This window comes from Crocodylus porosus, unplaced genomic scaffold, assembly GCF_001723895.1.
Source record: "Crocodylus porosus isolate Cpor-Errol unplaced genomic scaffold, CroPor_comp1, whole genome shotgun sequence".
Taxonomy (NCBI): Eukaryota; Metazoa; Chordata; order Crocodylia; family Crocodylidae; genus Crocodylus; species Crocodylus porosus.
In genome coordinates this window covers 122,280,962-122,302,419 of record NW_017728943.1, presented here as the reverse complement: position 1 = coordinate 122,302,419, position 21,458 = coordinate 122,280,962, and the positions used below count along the sequence as shown (strand labels likewise).

General features: G+C 39.3%; 1 protein-coding gene across 5 annotated transcripts in view; it reads left to right on the top strand.

Moving 5' to 3' along the window:
- Positions 1-21,458, top strand: part of STXBP5 (syntaxin binding protein 5) — a 204,330-nt gene that overhangs the window by 139,593 nt on the left and 43,279 nt on the right. For 3 of the 5 annotated variants that reach the window (XM_019550115.1, XM_019550116.1, XM_019550114.1), the window contains exons 15-19: positions 1,113-1,333; positions 5,030-5,208; positions 7,466-7,591; positions 8,819-8,970; positions 20,663-20,728. In XM_019550115.1, the coding sequence (XP_019405660.1) occupies positions 1,113-1,333; positions 5,030-5,208; positions 7,466-7,591; positions 8,819-8,970; positions 20,663-20,728 (744 nt within the window). Of the gene's footprint in view, positions 1-1,112; positions 1,334-5,029; positions 5,209-7,465; positions 7,592-8,818; positions 8,971-20,662; positions 20,729-20,996; positions 21,093-21,458 lie in introns of all 5 variants that reach the window. The other 2 variants (XM_019550113.1, XM_019550112.1) reach the window with 1 other exon arrangement.

Genomic DNA, 21,458 nt, shown 5'->3' with positions numbered 1-21,458 from the left:
TACTTGAATAGTTCAGTGTTTGAATCCTGCTGCCTAAAAGAAAACTTTTCATTAGAACAGGTTTTGTCTTCATTTTCTTCTCCCTCAGCAAGCATATATGAGAGAGAAGAGTACATTTCTGAAACAGTGGAGCTTTAGTGAAATGTGTCATTAACTTTCTTTTATTTATTTATTTATTTATTACAGAAGATTATAGACATTCACAAAATATAAATTACTAATAAATAACAGCCACTAAGAATAACTAGGAATATGTGATGCATAATTTATGCTAGAAAAGCCTGACTTAAATGTACCATAAGCACATCTGTCAAATCAGTTGATCCAAAGCTTAGGTATTATAGGTATTTCTGACAGAGCCTGGAATTAAGACTTTGTTAGGTTTGATTATGCCATAAATATAAAAACTTTTATTGTATGAAAGAAGTTCCTCCTTAATCTGTTAGTGTATTATTTCCTTTGCATGGCTATTCAATTTTGGCAGTGTTTTTAACTCTTTGTATTTCCTGCTAAGGCTACAAACAGGTACCACATTTTTCCAAGAATAAACCATTTTATTCTGGGACAAAGTACAATCATCAAATGTCTGTGTCTTTTTTTTTTCCCAGGACAATTCCTAAAAAAGTTCGCAGGGTAAAAAGTGCCATAAGGACATCTCAAAATGCATCTGAACAGTTGTTCTAGGATTGCATCATTGAATCAATGGCAAAATCAGCAATGAATTCATGCGCTCACTAAACCCTGATTTAGAAGAGCCATGAGCGTACGTGCCAATCACAGAATACTTCTGTTTGTTTAGGGACAGACACAGGCAGGCACAACTTGTCCAGGGACAAATGCAACATACGTTTGTATCCTAAGAGAAATAAGCAGATTTAGCCTAGATTTAATAGGCTTTAGATTTTCCCTTTTTTAAGAATAGTCTTGACCTATAGATACATTTTTATTATAGAAGAATGTCAACACCGTAACCATTGCTTTTACTCTGCCGTCTTTTTTTTTTAACATAACTTGTTCCCATAGTTAATTGGAGGTGAGTCCAAAAAATAAATTGGGAAAGATTATAAATTGAAATTGAAAATTAACTTTTGTGCATTTTGATTTGTTCCTAGTAACACTGCAAGTACTTTACAAGCTAAAAACAGCTAAAGTTTTCGAAAAATCACGGAATAAGGATGACAGACCAAACACAGACATAGTAGATGAAGATCCCTATGCTATTCAAATCATCTCATGGTCTCCAGAAAGTAGGATGCTGTGCATAGCAGGAGTTTCTGCACACGTTATCATTTACAGGTTTAGCAAACAAGAAGTGACAACAGAAGTTATTCCGGTAATAGCATATTGTTTGTTTTTTAAAAATGTTATGGCGTTTTGTTATAATAGAAATGTTATTGTTTTATATTTTTCTTGCATTCATCCAGTTGGTGAAATTGACAAACAGGAAATATGCAAACTAGAAACAGCTGCTTGCAGAAAATTGATTTGAAGTTTTTTTTCTTTTTATAGAAATTTGTAAGTATAGCCTTAGTCGAACTATGCCTTTAAATACATGCTTAACTTTAAATATTAGTACAAAATAACCACATGCTTAAAGGACTTCATTCTTCACTTTCAAAATTCTGCAGAGTTGGCAGAAGTCCTTAACGTATTTTTTTTAATTCAGTCTTCATGAATAAAGTCAGCAACCAGATCACAAGTACAGCTGGCAGCAAAGATAGTGAAGTAGACAAACAGAACAAGATGGGGATTACTTAGAGGTGTTAGAGGCTTTCAAGTCAGCAGGACCAAATTGATGTTAGGCCATAGCCTTGAACTTGTGACCTTGGCCTGGTGGACACAAATGGTCATCCTCATCTGCCACCTTTTCCTTTATTAGCCCACACTGATCCAGGCTGGCCTAAAGCCTTCTGGAGGGCCTAACCTCTACCTACTCCCTGTGGTTGGAGTAGCTGGCTAGGGTCAAAGTGACCCTCCACTTCCCCCATATAAACCCCTGCACAGAAACAGGAAGTGTCTGCACAACAAGACTCAACCAAGGCTGCTACTCTGTTCCTTCTGGCTTGCTCCTTAAATCCGCTCTCTACCTGATCTCTTGGCTTCTTGACTCATCTTCCTCCTCAACTCTGCTCTTACTAGATCTCCCAGTTGCATGACTCCACTCACTCACTCTCAGATTGATCTCCTGGCTGCCCGACCTGGTTTGTCCTTGGATTCTGCTCGCCCATCCCGATCTGGTCGACACCTCAATTCCTAAGTGGCCCCAGACCTGACTATCCATGTTGTGGCATGACAATGGGATACATCCTAGGGTACTAACAGAACTGGCTTAGGTAATTTGATAGACTTCATCTTTAAGAGTTCATGGAGGTTGGGAAGAGGTCCTGGATCTCTGGAAAACTGCAAATATAGTGCTCATTTTTAAGAAGGGGAAGGAGGAGATTCCAGGGAATTATTAGCCAGTCAGTTTGACTTTGATACTTGAAAGATCCTAGAGCAGATCCTTAAAGAATCTCTTTCAATGCACCGTTATGAGAATAAAGTGATCAGAGACAGGCAACATGGATTCACCAAGAGCAAGTCATACCTGACCAATCTGTTTTCTTTCTGTGACAATTTGGCTGGCTCTGTGGATGAGGGGAAAGCAGGGGGTGTGATATACCTTGACTGTAAGGTACATACTTAACTGGTTGTATCATCACACTCAACAAATAATCATCAATGGCTCAACATCTAGTTGGGAGGAAGTAACAAGTGGAGTTCCCCAGGGGTCTGTCTTGCATCTGGTATTAAGTATTAACTTCTTAATTAACAATTTTAACTATGTAATTAACAATCTCGACTAGCAGATTTGCAGACAATCTCAAATTTGGTGAGTTGCGAACACTCTGGAGGGTAGGGCTAGGATCCAGAATGACTTGGATACATTAGATAAATGATCTGAAATCAGTCGGATGAAATCAACAAGGACAAATGCAAAGTCCTACACTTGGCATGGAATAATTCCATGCACAGATACACACCAGGAAATGATTGCCTAGGCTGCAGTAAAGCAGAGATTAATCAGGGATTGCAGTGGACCGTAAGATGAATCTGGGCCAACTATTTTTGTTGCCAAAAAAAAAAAGGCACTATAGTGGGTTGTATTAACAGGATTTTCACTTCCAGATCATTCAAAGTGATTATTTTGATTTATTTGACACTGGTAAGGCCTCACCCAGAGTCCTGTGTCCATTTTGAAGTTTGTAATCACACAGACATCCCCTCTGGACTGAAGCAATCCAGGCACATGCCTGCGGTGGCTGAGGCTAGAAACCGGGGGTGCTAGAGCAGCCCTCCCTTCCCTTCTACTATGCTGAGCTGAGTGTGGCTAGGCCCCAGCAGGACGCACAGATTAGGAAGGGGTGTCATCTCCGTTCCCGTCCCCCAGCCCAGCAGGGAGTTGATAATACAGTGTCTATCAGCCCATTAAGAAAGCAAAAGCCTCTCTCGTTAGTTCAAGTTCTTAACTTTTTTTCCAAGAAAGGAGCAGAGGGACATTACCAGCTGAGCTGTTGATTAGCTCCAAAAAGCCCTAAGTAGACACTGTCCTGTCTGCCTTACACAGACACCTCTCAGCATTAGCTAGCGTACTACATGCTGGCTATGGTCCATGCTCTGGAGCAGGGAGTAGTGGAGGGAGCTTATGGGGAAACTAGGTAGATGCTGCTGTGCCTGTTGTCTCTGCTGGAGCTCCAGCCAGGGAGCAGAGGGGAGGGGCCAGCCCAGATTGCTGGAGTAGACAGCCCTGCCCAGTGCTGCAAAGCATGCGGGGTGCTGGGGGACTTTGGTTTAAGCGAAACCAGAAGCTGGTGTGAAACAGACATTGCATAAACCGGTTTGATCCAAAACTGTAAGTCTGATACTACATTCAACCACGTTGATCTCAAACCAGTTTCAGACATTTTTAAACTGGTTTATGTGTACTGAACATCTGTTCTGTTACAGGTTTAAAACAGTTTCTGATCACTTAAACTGGTTTATGTGTAATGTCTGTCCCTAGTCCTAATCATTTAGATTCTATACATGGGAAATCGTAAATGTATTCTAATTCTCCATATATAGAATCTAGGTAGTGGCTGGTCATTTTAAGTCATCCCCCCCAACTCCTGTAGTGGGGAAAGCAGCACTGAGGAATCGCACCCCCTTGCCCCCTATCCCTTGCATCCCTGCCCCTTGCCCCCCTATCCTCCCCAATGCAGGCTTCTGACACCTGACCCCTACCACCTTTGCCCCACACCTTCCCCACTGGTGCCTGTCCCCCTGCTTTCTGGTCCCTCTGCCACACTGACAAGTAACCACGTTAAAAACAGAACATAGTGGAATTTTGCCTTGCATAACTTCAATAAAATCATGTTCAAATTATAAAGGAAATTAATTAAAAGCAAGGGAAAATGTTAAAACCTGTTTAATGTTCTCTACAATGTATAGTTCAGTTTAGCTAAGCAACTCATTAAGTAGTATGGATGCACTAGCTTTAGAGTGTTCAGGGTTTTTTGTCTCATTCTTGTATCTCTCAAACATTTTGAACTATGTAAAAAAAAAAAAAAATGATGTTTTGTGACTGAGAACATACTTTTTACAATAGTGTTACAACGCTTAACTTTTTAAATGTAGTATGTATTTTTTTGTTTGGGAAAAGGTGGTAATACCTTCATTACAATTACTGTAAAATAACTAGTTTGTTTTCACAGTAAGTTGCCTATTTATGTTTTAAAATTCACCAGCATTAACTTTTTTCCCATTTCAGTTATTTTAAGAGACCCCATACTCTCAAGGGAAGTTACTGAACTGCTTTAGTATAAAGAAATTTGTCTTGGATATTGATCATACCATATGAGTTTTTATTAGTACTTTGTTTAATTCATGTACATGTTTCTACATAATTGATGTTTTTTGCAAGGCAAATGTCAGAAATTCACGGAGACTGTTTACAATACACAGAGAAAACTGCTTTACTTTCATTTTTTTTGTTTGGTTTAATTTACAGATGCTTGAAGTCCGGCTGTTGTATGAAATAAATGATATAGAGTCCCCAGATGGTGAGCAAGTGCCACCTTTGCCAACTCCAGGCACGGGTTCCAATCCTCAGTCCATTGCCCCCCAGTCTCATCCATCAACTAGCAGCAGCTCATCTGATGGGCTTCGTGATAATGTCCCATGTTTAAAGTGAGTATAAAAACCAGGAAATTATAGTACCTCATATAGTACCCCCTCATTGTGTCTATAGATCACAAACAATGGAAAGTCTATACAATAAAAATACTTGTGCTTTCAAGATACTACAAAAATGAATATCTAATCCTACCCTATCTAGGGCAGTGCTTGTCTAACTTTGAAAGCTGTGCCTCCTTTTAGGAAGAACTAAGCCAATCAGCAAGAAAAGTGGTCAACTCCCTAGCATTCATGGACTCCCTAGCACAGGGTAAGAAACCTATTGCCCACATGCTGGCTTCAGCCCACAGAGGTATTTGATCTGGTTTGCAGACATGGGGCTTTGATGGCAGGGCCTTTGGCAGCAGTCACTTTTCCCATGTTGCCACATGCAGGAGTGTTGGCAACATTTGCTTCTCCCCATGTGACCACATGCCTGTGATCCTAGCATTAGCCTGTCTACTCACCCATAACCTGAACTGAGTCACTCCAGCCTGCAGCCTAAAATGGTTGCCAACCACTGCCCTCATGTAACAATTACAGCTACGTAGCTTAATTTATGCAACTGTCATATTTGTAGCTTCTGTCATGTTTCCTCAGCAGTCATGCTCTGTATTTTGGGAAACTTCCATATAAACCTTAATATATTTGTTGGCCTCATGTTTTTAAAGTATTATTTTCAGCCACTGTAGCTTGGTTTAGGAATAAAAGATATCAGACTTTGCATGTAGATACACTGTTGTCCATCAAGGAATGTATCCCAGATGTTGGGAAATACCAAGATGAAAGGTGGAATAGACATTCTGTTTTAATGCATCTTCTTCCATTGGATATTTATAGTGGGTCTTTGGGGATCACCAGAAGGTCAATTCCCCATTTAAAACAAATGTCCTGTGTAGTCAACACATTCTAAAGCATGTCTACCTGATTATGCTGTTGTAGCACAAGACAGCACCATGCTGAGACATACTCTGTCTGCTCCATGAGCACTGGCTCCTGAACCAGAAGTACTGTAACTTCTGTGATGCACCAACTCTGTTGGTCGGCAGATGAGTGTGCAACACCTACCCTCATATGGCTACACTACTTTGTTTGATAGCCCATGCATTGCAAGTGTCGTGCCTTAAGACAGGAGCGGTTGTAGTAATTTACACACTTCATCAGCCTCCAATGAAGTGCTTTGATTGTCACGGGCAAACTTCATATTGGAAAAACAGATTTATTTTTTTCATCTGACACACAACATCTTTGATTCTCTTGAGGATTGATACACATTGATGGGTTGGGTTCCTGCATTAGATCCTTGGATGAGGAAAATTATTATGCCTTTGGATCTTTAACCTAATACAATGCTAATCATGCCCTCATTTGCAGATTTAGTGTTTAGGCTAGAACATACTTTATCTCTCTTAGTTGCAAAAGTAAAGACCTGATTTTAGATTTTCACCCTGGGTTGTGTCCAAAGTCTTAGCTAGTGGATTCTGTAAGTATTTTTTGTTTTCTTTATGGGGGGGAACTCTTGAACATGACTGATTTCTAAGGAATCGTTGAATATGGAGGACCATTTTTGACTTAAAGCTAGGGTAAAGAGCAGGAAAAATTGGAGCAGAGTCCTATTGCATTGTTATATGTGACAACGTCAATTAAAAAAAAAAAGATCCATTAGTGAGACTAGGATACTAGGAGTGAGTAAAAAGGCTGCTGATCTTGCTGATCATGTTAGATTTTCTGTTAATTTGTCTTTAAGCAGGGAATGGGGAGGGTCAGGTTTTTCTCATGCCCTTTAAGTTTAATCTAGGAAGCATCCCTAAGTGTACTGATGAATGTAAAAGTAAAAGGTTTACAGAGTTTTTTCCTATTTACCTGCCATTTCTCCAAATTTGGTCCCGTTAGCAACTGTTTAAGTACTACTTCTGTCACCTGTGCCTGCCTTAATGTACCATCATCCTTTTCCTAGAAGTCTCTACTTGCCTGAGTTAGGCAGGTCATCAATTCACAATTGGATCCCTTGTCCATACACAGTTCTATAAGAATCTACAGTGACACATTCCCCCGACTTAAGAACCCAGCATTTGCGACACGTGCATGATCTATTAAAGCCATGAATATCAATGACGAGTATTACTGTTGGTTTGCATGTATTATATTATGGCAAATTGGAAAATTAAATACTACTTAATTGGTGCATTTTGTATAAAACAATAAGATTTAATTGTGCCAATAACCTTTTACCATATGGAGAAGATGTAACACATTTTTATTTAAATTGCAGAGTCAAAAATTCTCCCCTTAAGCAGTCTGCGGGTTACCAAACTGAGCTGGTTATTCAGCTAGTGTGGGTGAGTGGAGAACCTCCTCAACAAATAACTAGTCTGGCAGTCAACTCTGCCTATGGCCTGTAAGTATATTCTATATTATTCACATTTCTAATAAATTTCATAGAAGTGGTTGGTCTTAAGAAGATAGTATTTGTGATTTTGATTGTGGTGAACAGTCACTTAACATAAATTTGTAAACTCACTGCTACAATATATCCTACATTAATCCATTTGAATTTACAAAAAAAATGTGTTAAGCTGTTCCTTTAAATTTGGAATTTTGGTCAGAAAAGATGCATGAAATTTAACAGATTCGAAATTTGCTTTTGTATACATCCCAAATGTTTGTCAGCTACAGAACTCTAAAATATATTGATTTTTATGTACAAGTAGAATTATAGAAATATATATAAAAAAGAACTTTCTCCAGCTGTCCTCCTGGACCTCTGAACAATTAGAAGTTTGTGAAAACAGAAATTATTAATAGGAACTTTGCTGGATCTTTTACCCATAATGATAGCAATACTGGCTATTGGTCCTAAAATAAAACTGAATGATCAAGTACTCATTCACTTTAAAAGTATTAAGAGAGACCTTATTTGGCATTCAGTAGGAGAAAAGATCCAAAGTCTCTCAGGCCTGCTTTATTTGAATCCAGCATTGGTTAATTTGTGCAATTTTTCTGTTAATGTACTATGTTAACAATATCTACGTACACTGTATAGCACCAAACGTGTATGACTCTCTTCAACTGGAAAATATTAATTCTTGATAAAACTTAGATGTGGGGGGGAGGGGAAGACATCTGCTGTAAAGAATAGGTTTTACAAAATTGACTGGAGAAATTTATCTTCCAGATGGAATCTGCTCCTTGCAAATAAAAGGATAGTTTTGCTATATGCCAACAAATTGCAATATCTGCAAACATAACTGGAACCTTAATGTTGGTTCCAAGGTGGAGGTTCCTTCTACTATAGTTATTACCCGTATCTCCAGTCATAGCTGAGTTGGCATGTGCGTGTATATCATCAGGAACATCATTTCATAGCTTTGTTGAATATGGAGCCAAGCAGGATTAAAATCACTGAAAAGTTCACTTCAGTCAGTAAATCAGGAACCATAACTACATCAAGTGGTCTCATGGAGCAGAAGATGTTATTTTATAGAGAGCAGATTTATGCCTTAATGTGTTTAACTCACTTTTTTTTCCAGGTTCACTGAAAGTAGCATGAGTTTTCAAGGTTTGGTCAAGTATAATTTTTTGAAGTCATAATCTTTCTTTTTCCTCTTCATCCTCCTTTTTCCAGAGTAGCTTTTGGCAACTGTAATGGTATTGCAATGGTTGATTACCTCCAGAAGACCGTGCTCTTGAACCTAGGCACCATTGAATTGTATGGCTCTAATGATCCCTATCGTAGGGAACCTCGATCTCCCCGAAAAACTCGGCAGCCATCAGGAGGTAAGAACTCCTGAAAGTTGCTTTTCAGCTAATTATACACATCTTCAGAACTCAAATCAGTTCACTACTTTAAAGATATGCCCATTAGCAACATGTAAATTATGTACATTTATATCTGAATGCTATATTTCTCTTCTTTTGAAATGAGAAGAACAATTTGAATTCATGTTCTTACAGATGATGATTCTTTGCCATTCAGAATCTTCTGTAGGGAGGTATTTTTAATACTTAACATTACAATCTTCTTGCTAACTACAGTACTGTACTTTTCTTATCCTCTGTAATTTACCCCATATTTTGTTTCTTTTCTTTTGTTATTGTCTTATATTTTTTCTTATTAGAAAAACAAGTTTTGTTGTCAGCAAGTGGACACCAAACTGCTTCTGGCAGTAAGCCCCACTTCATTTAGGCTTTGGACTCCAAATGCTAGAATAAACAATTGAATTAGTTAGGTTCACAACCTAGATAAGAAGCCCTCAGGGTAAAAATATCTGGCTGGTTTTGCTTCAGCTGCTGTTAGTTTCAAATTTCTCACAACTAGAAATGTTTCATAGTTATGCTCCTGCAGCATGCTATTGCTGTCAGACTAAGAGTGGGCAAGTGGGCCATGGGCTGTGGGTGCTACAACCATGGTGGTGGGGTGCTTCCCTCCCTGCCCTTCCCTACCACAGCTCTGGCTACCAGGCATGAGACTGTTGTGCAGAATATTAGCCATCAGGCACTGGCCCCAGGTTCACTTTCAGAGGAAGCCAGTGCCATAGGGCAAGGTGTTAGAGAGGATTAACTTTCTGTCCTCTGTTTTTCTGCATTCAAATTTGGTTCTTAAATTGCTGATTTGCACACAGGTTAGTGCAAGATTCTGCATTAACCCCTGTAGAAGTGGGTTGCCCCAGGAGCAAATTTGATTTATGCAATTTCTGTGTCACCATTCTCAACAAAGACTCAGGGTGGCTTACAATAAGAGGACAGAATAACTTATCAAACAGGAGTACAAGAAGAAAAAAACTCCTATCAGTTATGCCCCTGGCATTGTTTTATGTCTCTGAGGAAGAAAAACTCAAGGTATGAAATGATTTCAATTTGCAATTATAAAGTGACAGGGTGAAAAATTGAGGGAAAGTATTTATGGAAGAAAAATGAACTTTTGACAGAAATTCTAAATGTATCATACCCAAAAAAAAGAAAAAAGTAGGGAAAAAATCATTTTTAAAACATTCACTTGGTGGAATTTTACTTAAGGAAATAGAAATCATTTTCTGAAATGGTTGGACAAAATTTTCATGAAACGTTTTGTTACATCAGAATGTTCGTTTTTCAATAGAAAAGATTTTGTCTGAAAAATTTCATCCACGTATTTGGTTTCTGATCAACTATTCAGGGAAAAGATCTGGGCAAGTTGTTTATTTAAAAGGCTTTTTACACACTGTTTTGCCCCAGGTATTAGCAGATGCTCTAACAAATCCTTCATAGTAAGTTCTTGGGTTTAGGAAATATCAAAATGACCATGTAGTGAACTGAGAGTAGAACTTTAAAATTGTTATTTTCTGCTGTATGTTTTGTGTAAAGCATTTCATTATTTTTTTTAGCCTGATTTCTGTTATTGAATTAAACATCTATTTTAAACACTCAAACCCCTCTTCTCACCTCTGTGAGAAGAAAGCAAGTAATCTGATTGACTTGATATTTTAAGTTCTTTTGAAATGAACGCTAATTAGCCTTGGTTCTCTTTTTATACAGTTGAGTTGCACATTATTCTACAGGGCATTAGAAGCTACTTGTTTTGTTCTGTTACTTTTGCCATTTTTAACATCTTGTCAGGAAGATTTATTTACCCCTTCATTCACATCCTATGTATGTTTAAGATGCTTGTTAGTTGAAAGCACCGCTACTGTTCATGAAGATAATGAGTTGTGTTGGCTCTTGGTTTGAAGTGTGCACTCAGATACTTAATTTTTCCTCATATTTTGGTCAATGACATTGTGCATGTCTGTGTGGCAAATGCATCATATAAACCTGATTATATTAATTCAATAGGCTTGTCTTTTTCAATCATGTTGGTGTCTTCGTCTTTCCTCTTCTCATTGCTTCATTAAGGTATGCTGACTGTGGCTTCTTGCATGTGCGGCCTTTCTAACTTATATTCAGAGTCTGTGAAAAAACTTCGCACCTCTTATATAAGTAAGTTATGTCATGGGAATAAAGTATTTTTGGACATATGAATTTGATTTGCTGTTCATTCACCATGAATGTTTTTATTCTTTGTAAATAACTACCCGGTCTTGCTTTAAAAACATATCCATACAATTTCTTCCATCATGTATCATGTCTTGTATTTGTGGTATTGCCAAAAGCATTTTAAAAACAAGCATACCACTGCTGTGGTGGTGGCAGTGAGTGCATATTTCACATGAAACAAAAGAAAAAGAAACTCCTGGTTAACCTATGGACATATCTATGCTGGTTAGTAATGATCTTTTGATCACCATGTGAGAAGCACTGTCCTGCCTACCTGCTTGCATTGTGCCCATCCACACCTGAAAATGAGGTGGAGAAGCACCCTAAGGGTGTTCTGTGATGGAAACGGATCTCGAGCAATAGCAGGGATCAGTTGGCACCGTCTTTCTTTACAGAGCATGATATATGCACTGATGAGTTCTTTGGCTGCTGAGTCGGATGCACAGTTGACAGTCCTGCCCACAGGTAGGGCACAGCCACGTGCTAGCAGTACTCTGAATCCAAGCAGCAGGTTCTTTCTTTCTAGGATGCCAGTCATCACAAATTTTTATCCAGTCTGCCTTGCAGCTCCTTGTTCCATCTGCAAGCTGACTCTGCCAATCAGAGTGGCATTCTGCACTCCCTTCCCAATCATCCACAGAGATTCCAAAGGATGCTAAATCATCCTTGCAAGCATCCCTAAATCTGTGCAGCAGTCTGCCTCTCTTTCTAGACCCTTCGCAAGCTTCAGAGTGCAGCTTCAGGTTCCTGTGATCCAACACTCACTTGACATGACCAAGCCACCTGGTGCTCATGACCAACAGCCACGGTACTGGTATGGCAATTTCACTGCGTTGTTTCTGAATTTGGCGTGTGCAGAGCAGAATTAAATGAGTGGAGGGCCATGCTTCTTTGTCTCGGTATAGACAATGCTCTAAGACACCTTGCAGACATCATATATGTCTCATAATATATGCAAGTTTCCCGTGACCAATTTTAACATGCCATATGTTAAAGGCATTTGTTCCAGGATAAAAATGGCAGATGTGTGACAAAGAAGTTGCTGTTAAACTAGCAACTACTTTGTCATGTCCAAACTAATTAAATACGTGGGCCAGGTCTTAATGTGTTTTCCTCCTTCCCTGTGGGAGATGGGGGGTGGGGAAGTAGCAGGCTCCCTAGCAGCCCAGCCAGAGGAGAGCTACGAGGGAAGCTTTCAGGCTGTCCTTCCCCCTTTGCTGCCAGTAATGTGAACAGAGCAGCTACAGAGGTGATAGGAGCTGTGTGGGAAGATAGAGGGAAAATAGCAGAAACCGCTTGGTCAGCCCTTAACTTGCCACTTATGAAAGCTTAACAGCCCTTTTCCTATTGTCACTGCGCAGTGATGAGGACAGGGCAGCCCCAACAGGAACAGGACAACCAGGCTTCCTTGACATCTCACCTTTGAAGTGCTCAGTGTGCAGGCAGCCCAGGACTGGGAAGTTGTTGCCTGGTCCTAGATTGCTTATGCATTCTTTAAATCCTGGGAGCAGGGGGAGCCACCCCCCTTATTTCTCCCTTGGCTAGAGAACAAGACTGTCATGCTCCAGGCAAGGGCTTTTAATGTGTGGCTGCCCATACCTTTTTATTGTAGTGCTACAAATTTTGTAGCCTATGGGGCCAGGATTTTATGCTCCAGTTCACATGATGAGTTCACATGCGCACATCTGCTCTACATTTTAAATAGCAAAACTGTTTTTAAAAGCCTTGTTGGGGGCAGGGGGGCTCTGAGTCTGCACCTGGGTAATTAAGAAAAAACAGCTATCAGGCTGTCTCCTAAGTACTACCTCAGTCCTCAGCATATACACAGCAGCGTGGAGATTCCAGATAGGGCTGCTCCATGAAGCAGCCCCAGGAGTCTGCCATAGATAAAAGACAGATACCCAGGGCTGTATAAATGATGCTGGTACCTGTCCAACACCTACAGCACCTTAGGACCGGAAGGAAGACAGAATAATCTCCTTCAGGGATTTCAGTTCTTTACTGAGCATCTAGGAGACACAGCATCAAATCTGCATGTTGATTGTTTTTATTTTTTAAGTAGGAGTGTAAAAATGGCTGAACTCTGATAGAAGGCTTTCTTATAAGAAAAAAAAGTCACCATTTTTATTTTAAATCTTTCCTTCCTAAATTCCTATTTTGAGACTGGTATAACTTTGAAGAAAGAAAAGAGTCTATTCCAGGAGCCCAGCAGTTACTGAATCTTTTATATTCTCGTTCCATTTCTGACACAGATCCGCACACATTTGTATAAATAACTAATTGAAGCCAAATGTTTACTCTCTACTATCACTGTTTTAAAACAAGAATATTTTCAAGATGGGAAAAGTTTCTTCAAAAAAACACCATTAACATTTTTATAGCTTTTTATGCTTTGTAGTCACATTATGCAGAAACCTAATGCATACCAGTATACAGATGGCTATATTTAACTTGAGAGCCTTGTTGCAGTCTGTTTTAGAACTAGTAATGTTTTATAATTTTTAGTTAAAAACAGTGATAAAAAGGAAAGCATAAAACAAGAACTACAGGAATATAATTTTTAGATGTTTGCAGTCTCCGCAGTTTACATCCAGAAAATTTTATTGCATTTTGAAAAAAAACTAAGATTTTGCTTGATTTTAAGACTTTACATCGCTGCTAAATTTTTTATAAAGCTGCCATTGAGCTGGAAATATTGTTGTTTTTTTAAATATATAAAGTAATATTTGAAATCCATTTTTGAGCATGGGACACTTTCCTGTAGCAATAAAGGTCTGGTACTCTTATAAGAGATTTATGCACTGCTTTGTTAGTACTTCTCCGTTTATCCATGTCCCTTAACAGCATGAGCTAATAGCATTTATCTACAATGACAGCACCAATTTTAAAATACATTTTTGCTCGTGCCAAAACAGATGTACAGTTTGTTTAGCCAACAGGGTTTATGGACTTACAGGTCTCTTAAATAAGCTTAGCTAGCCAAGGTACCCTAGTGACTGCAACATACTATTGTAATTAATATATTACTCCCAGGTCTGGCAAACCTAAGAATTCTGTATAATGGGGAAGGAACTAACTCCTTTCATGATTGTAAACCATTATCATGGGGTATGGTCAAATGAAGGAGTAAGACTAGCTTTAAAAAAAAAACGTTCAGGAGTATTACCACAAATACGTGAATCCAAGACTGCTTTGAATTTAAAACGTGCCCCATAATTAGATTCTGTATAAAGCAAATGTATATTTTTTTTAATCATTTTCTGGGTATAGAAACTAATTATCAGAAGGCCATCTTAAGTTCTGCCCCCCAGTGCTGAGTACCACTGATGTAAACCATGCATAATGAATGCCAAATGGTGATGAAAATATTACTCCAAAGTAATATTTGACATGCTTAACTGTTTGAAGCCTGTTGGCTAATATGGTTACTCTTTTTGACTACTCAAGAAAATATGCTTTACCTGTGGCAGAATATGATAGGAGCCATATAGCAATTAACAGTAAAATCATGGCATGAACAGTAAGCTAATCCAAGGGTTCTGTAACTCTGAATTGCATTTTCCAGCTGTTTTATCAAAAAATAATTTCTCATGCCATTAGAGTTGACAGAATTCATAGACTACTTAACCTTTTTAGACTAAGGCACCCCTCATTAGCCTCAAGGCATTCCTTGTACACTGTGAGCTCTTAGTTTTTTCACTAGACTTTTGGCTACAGAAAGATAATAGAGGAATTTCTTCTTTTGAAAAGAACTCGGAGGAAACATAGGCCAGACTTCTGCTTTGAACACCATTGATTCCTTCTGAAATCTTTGCAAGACAACCTATGGCACCCCTGAAAAGCTCTTAAGGCACCCCAGGGATCCAAGGCATCCTTGTCAAAAATCACTCATCTCAGAGGCCAGGGGCTGAATGCCCCGTGGGCTATACCAGTAGGAGCCTCATGTCTGTGGGCTACACTAGAGTGAGGTCCAAGCCCCAGCCTGCTCAGCCACAAGCTGTGTGGATGCCCATCTTCCATTGCACTGCACTGCACCGCATCATGCTCACATGTGACCCTAGGGGTTACCCTGGCTCCCCCAGTCATGCCATGCTGCACTGCCCCTCTATTACAAGCCCGGCTAATGTCAATCTATTACTACAAGGTTTCAAATGATAATGAGAGTCATGCATCTCACTCTGTATCCTAGAATAATTTAACCTTATGGTTATATGCCAGATGTTTAAAGAGGTATTTTCTACCACTAATCTCCAAAACTCTTGACATCCTATGTGAGTCATCTCTTAGAAGTCAGGGACAATCAAGCAGGTTTCCCAAGCAGAAAATCCATTGACAGTAACGGGAGATTGCTTTTCAGGTCCATGGTCAAACCAATGTCTCAAGCAGTGTGGAAATCTTGAACCGTATTTGCTACCAACAATGACACAAATTCTGTTGTCTTGTGTTCCATGAGAATATGTACCCAAGTTAATGGCAAAGCATTTTACTTTATACCATGCAAAGATCTCATTTACATCTTCCTTTTAAACCCTTTGATCCCCATAGTAATATTCGGAGTCAGGTGGCTCATACGCCACAGACTCCAATAACTGCATGGTGGCTGGGACGACTTCAGCTAATAGGCCTTTCCAGCTTGTCTTTCCACTTCCATACTGCACCTGACTGAGGATATTAGCTGTTTGAGTGCCACCAACAACTCATTTGTTCTAGGTAACAAAGATCCTTCTATAAAATAGGAAGCCTTCCACAAATGGGACTTATTCTTCCAAATGGATAAGATTCTGGGTCTGGGCAGCTAAGCATAATTTTGTCCTGCTGAGGATATGGATACAAATACATTTGGAGCAGTTTCAGAAGGGACAGCATCTGGTATCTTCTAATTAAGTGCAGATGAGCCAAAAACAATACAAATATAACGAGACCACTGCAACTTTATTTAACAGTGTTTCATCCAGTTTGTATCATTCTGTACTTGTCTATACGTAACAATTAGAACCTAACAGCAGCTGCCCTTTTGAAGTGGTACCAAATGTACGTATGTCCATACTCAAGGATTCCTATACCAAAGATCCTTGATTGTATCCTTCATTTAAAACATTCTGGCCTTTCATTCAGTTCTGTCAAGATCCTGCTTAAAGACATAAAATGAGCATCTACCTGCTCAGTTATTTCTTGGATCCCAAATTCCTGAACTAGTTTTACATACCAACAAGGTTACAGTTCATACATAGGACATTCCTAGCATCCACTTAAGCCTTTGAAATGTAATAGATTGCCTTCCTGGTTAATTCCAGAATGCTTACTATATCCCTTCATTTTTTAAGATGTTCTTTGTTGTGCATTATGGTGACCCAGCAAGGTCAAAAAAAAATTGAACTTCTAATGACCGATCACTTTTATAAAACATTCCACAAAGATAGTGTTGAGATCTCATTCTAAATTTATCCCCAAAGTGATATTAAAATTTATGTTTTAACTAGTTTACCGCCAATGTTCCCTCTAAGGAGTAGCGGTCTGTGAGTGCGCCGCCTCAGTCCATAAGCGCACGGCCTCGGTCTGGCATGGGACACTTAACAAAGGGGGCTGAGGGCCTGGAGGCTGGGGGCCAGAGCTGAGAGGCTGGGGGCCAGCGGCAGGGATGGAGGCTGGCGTGGGCTTCTCCATCTCCGGGGAAGTGCTCCACTCCCCAGCCCTGATGCAGGGGAGCAGAGTACTTTCCTGGAGCCGGCAGAGCCTGTGTCAGGCTCCTGCCCCCAACTCGCCTAGGAGTTGACCTTCAGCTCCTCTCCCAGTGTGCGGCCTTGAAAAGGCTGTGCGCGACCACACTTTTAGTTGTGAGCGGCTGTGCACGCACACACCTTAGAAGGAACCGTGTTTACCTCTATATATTTTAGTGTGTGAATTTCATTAAGAGCCTGGGAGGAAGGAACTAAACACTTTGGATGTCTTAAGAACCTTAGGATCTGTTTCTCTGTCCCGTGTAATACTTCTCTCCCAGTGATATTAGTCTGCTCCTGAATGCCTGGTATACCTTCACTTGATATCAAAGAACAGAAGTTGAATACTTGTCCTGACTAGAATATTATCAGGTTTAAAAACTAATTCCCCAATTTTTAACAGGTGTTAGATCTTTAGCATAAGTTAATGGGCAAAATAATTATTTTTGTTTACCAGCCACAAATGTGACAGCTTCTTCAATTCCCTCAATGTTTTCAGTCATAAAATCATAGCAAATGAGGGTTGGAAGGGACCTCAGGAGGTCATCTAGTCCAACTCTGCTTAATGCAGGACCATTTAAAACTAGATCATCCCAGCCAAAGCTTTGTCTAGCCAGGTCTTGAAAAACTCCAAGGATGGAGATTCTGTCACCTCTCTGGGTAACCTGTTCCAGTGTTTTACTACCCTCCTAGTGAAAAAAATCTTCCTAATATCTAACCTAAACTTTTCTTGCTGCAGCTTGAGACCCTTGCTCTGTCATCTGCCACCACTGAACACAGTCTAGCTCCATCCTCTTTCAGTGACTCCTTCAGGTAGTGGAAAGCTGCTATTAAGTCCCCTCACAATCTCTTCTTCTCTAGACTAAATAAGCCCAGTTCCCTTAGTCTTTCCTCATAAATCTTGTACCCTAGCCCCTGAACCATTTTTGTTGCCCTCCACTGGACTCTTTCCAATTTGTCCACATCCTTTCTGTAGTGGGGTGCCCAAAACTGAATACAGTACTTCATGTGGCCTCACCAGTGCTGAATAGAGGGGAATAATCACCACCCTTGACCTACTGGCAACACACCTACCAATGCAGCCCAGTATGCTGTTAGCCTTCTTGGCAACAAAGGCCCACAGCTGGCTCATATTCAGCTTATTGCCCACTGTAACCTCCAGATCCTTTTCTGCAGAGCTGCTGCACAGCCAGTCAGCCCCCAGCCTGTACTGGTGTATGGGATTCTTCTGTGTTAAGTGCAGGACTTTGCAATTTTCCTTGTTGAACCTCATGAGATTCCTTTTGGCCCAATCCTCCAATTTGTCTAGGTCACCCTCCTAGCCCTACCCTCCAGTGTAATACTGCTCCCCCCAGTTTGGTGTCATCTTCAAACTTGCTGAGGGTGCACATCATTCCATCTTCCTATTCTGATAGCTATGAGTTTTCAAAAATGATGGCCAGGCTCTGTAGTCTCATCAGCCAACTCCCTCAGCATCTCGAGTGCATCCCATCCACCCCCATGGACTTGTACACGTTCAGCTTTTCTAAGTAGTCCCTAACCTGTTCTTTCACCACTGAGATCTGCTCACCTCCTCCCTGTACTATGCTGCCCAGTGCAGTAGTCTGGGAGCTGACCTTGCCTGTGAAGTCATATGTAAAAAGGGCATGGAGCACTTAAGTCTTTTCTGCATCCTCTGTCACAAGGTTGCCTCTCCCATTTAGTAAGGAACCCACACTTTCCCTGATCCTCCTTTTGTTACCAACATACTTGTAGAAACCCTTCTTGTTACCCTTTGCATGCCTTGCTAGATGCAACTTACCTTTTCTCCTAATCAGCTATGGATTTCGGTGTGTTGGAAATCAAGTTCCTTGCATGTGTGTACCTTTCTAAGGGCTTATTCATAGGTGTTTCATGTGTACAGGCATGATATTTGAATGGTATGATAGATCATGACTGCTCCAAAGGAAAATCAGCTTTTTAAATCTAAGAATAAATTAATAGTATTTAAAACGAATATTAGTTGAAACTTTTTATTTAAGAACTCCATTTGTATCCCCATTTGAAGCCCTTATTTAAGTTGCTGTTTAACTTCCATATTGCATCCAGTTGAGGATATTAGATCCAAAATGGTACTACCTGTTTTGGATCTAATTGTTCATTATTTCCACATTTAGAGCAATTAGTAACTTCATTTAAAGCATAAGCCCTTCAGCTGTTAAATCCTATAATTGTATGGTCTTATGATGTGATTTACAGTGGTATAATATTGAAGGTTGGTACATGACGGTGATTGGGAAAGGAAATCATTTCATGGCTCCTAAAAACTAAGCCATACAGCACATATCAGTTCTTTAAAGGAAGTTATTGATGAGTTTTGCTGAAAACGTGATTTACAGTGTTGCAGTAATTGCAGTGATTCTCGATCAGGGTATCACAAGATCCTTTCAAGTGCCACGGGGGGTACCATTGTTAGATGTTCAAATACAATTTACAAGATAATCCCAGATATTTCAAATAGGAATCCATAGTGTAAAAAACATTCTTATCTGCTACATCTTTCTGAATTCTTTTCAACAGAGGGGCACCATGACTTACCTTTAGTTAAAAAATTAGAGAAATCTAAGAGCTGGCATGTTCCAAGGGGTGCCTTGAGTCCTAACAAGATTGAGAACCGCTGCAATATCATCTAATTATGGTTGCAGGGAAAAGATTCGCCCTACAAAAAAATAGGAAAGTAGAAATTATTTTTCAAAAATACAGACTACTCATTAATGTTAGTCCTGGAGTACTTTTATGGAATTTCTTAAACAAAAACGTCTTAGTTTAATCTGACTTTTTATTTGTACTTTGTCTTATTCCTTTCAGTTGGCGAAGTCATATTGTTTCTTTTATTTTTTTACTGTATGTATTGTTTAGTGCTGTATTTTCTTGCATATGTACCTTTTCCCTAACCAGCTGCTGAAAATTGCAGTCCATGTTAGTTCATGCTACTTACCAAGCAAAACTGAAAGTAAAATCTGCAGAGGAAGCAGGGCAGTGAGCACACTTGGCTTCCTACCTGCTGCCATTGTTACTTACTATAAGAAAATATCATTTTTCCTTTATTCTGCTTTTCAAAAACAGGTGTGTATTTTATTCTGGGGTGTTATATTCAAGAAAATATGGTAATATCTGGGGCTTCCTGCTACACATTACATATATTACTTAATTAACTAGTTAATTGCACAATAAATTTAGAACAACTACATGTGAAAAGTAGTTATCACACAATAAAAATGACAGTCCAGCTTTTAAAAAGAGCCAATCAGCTATAAAGTTAGTGCTTGAAAATGTGTGACAACTCTATAACTGGTTTCTATCCAGCTTTAATTTGAACATATAACAGGGCCCTCTAGCACATAAAAATAAACAACTTATTCTGATTGTATGAAACTGAGGATGGGGTGTTTTTTGTATAATATTTCAAGCTATTACTTTTACTGATTACATTTGTGCTTTGTATTAAAGTAAAACTTTTATACTGAAGTTTTTTTTAAATCTACTTTAGCACAGTTAGTAAAAGAGCCTCTTACTTAAATGTAACTAATTTTGTACTAAAACTAGTTCCCTTATCTGAGGCAAGTGGAAGAAACGCTTCCTTAGGATATAATAGAGACTGGGAAACTCATTGCTACTCTGTCTTGGGAAAGGTGGTAATAGTAGTCGTATTAGCAGTTGAATTTTACCGTAAGGATATTTTTTTTTTTTGTATTTTTCAGCTGGTCTATGTGATATTAATGAAGGGACAGCAGTGCCAGAGGATCGCTGTAAGTCACCTACTTCAGGTAATTATTTTTCCAATTATTTAAAAAATTGAGAGCTATGTGCTAGTTGTGAGTTAGCTGCTGGCCAAGTAATTTGTATAGAATCAATCTATGGTAACTTTTTCTTGTTTCGCCATATTTGTTCAATTTTGCCAATAAAGATTTCATTAAGCATTCCAGAATCCTGATTTTAAATCAAAACCAATTTGTTTGACTTGGAAGTGGGAACCTGGTATCTAGTAACGATGAGTCAAGTGACATGTATAAGTCTAAAATATTTATGCTTCAGGGACAAAGCTCACAGGCAAAGATATTCTTAGCTTGGGCGTGCATGGTGTCTATCAAGCTGTGAAGAAAGCAACATTCTCATGCTACAGTATAGTTTGTGAGTGTTTTTCCTGTTTAATTTTACATACTTACTAACATGCACATATATACCGGCTGCAGGGAGGAAAAGTGATCTTAATTGGTGATTACATAGTGGAGCTCCTGAGATGCTGATAATACAACACATTTATGGACTGTGACTACTCCAATAAATATGGTTTCCATTTCTGTGCAGATTGCTAGTTCTACCTGATACACCCTTGGATTTTCTGTTTTAATAAAGGTTTTTGCATAATAAAATACCTTACGCTAAAATGGCGAAAACCTAATTGGGGTGGAGGAATGTGTGTAGTAGAGGGGTGAAAGCTATTCTTGGCTGAATTCTGTAAAATAAGTTTACTGCCATTTCTCATTATAATGTTAG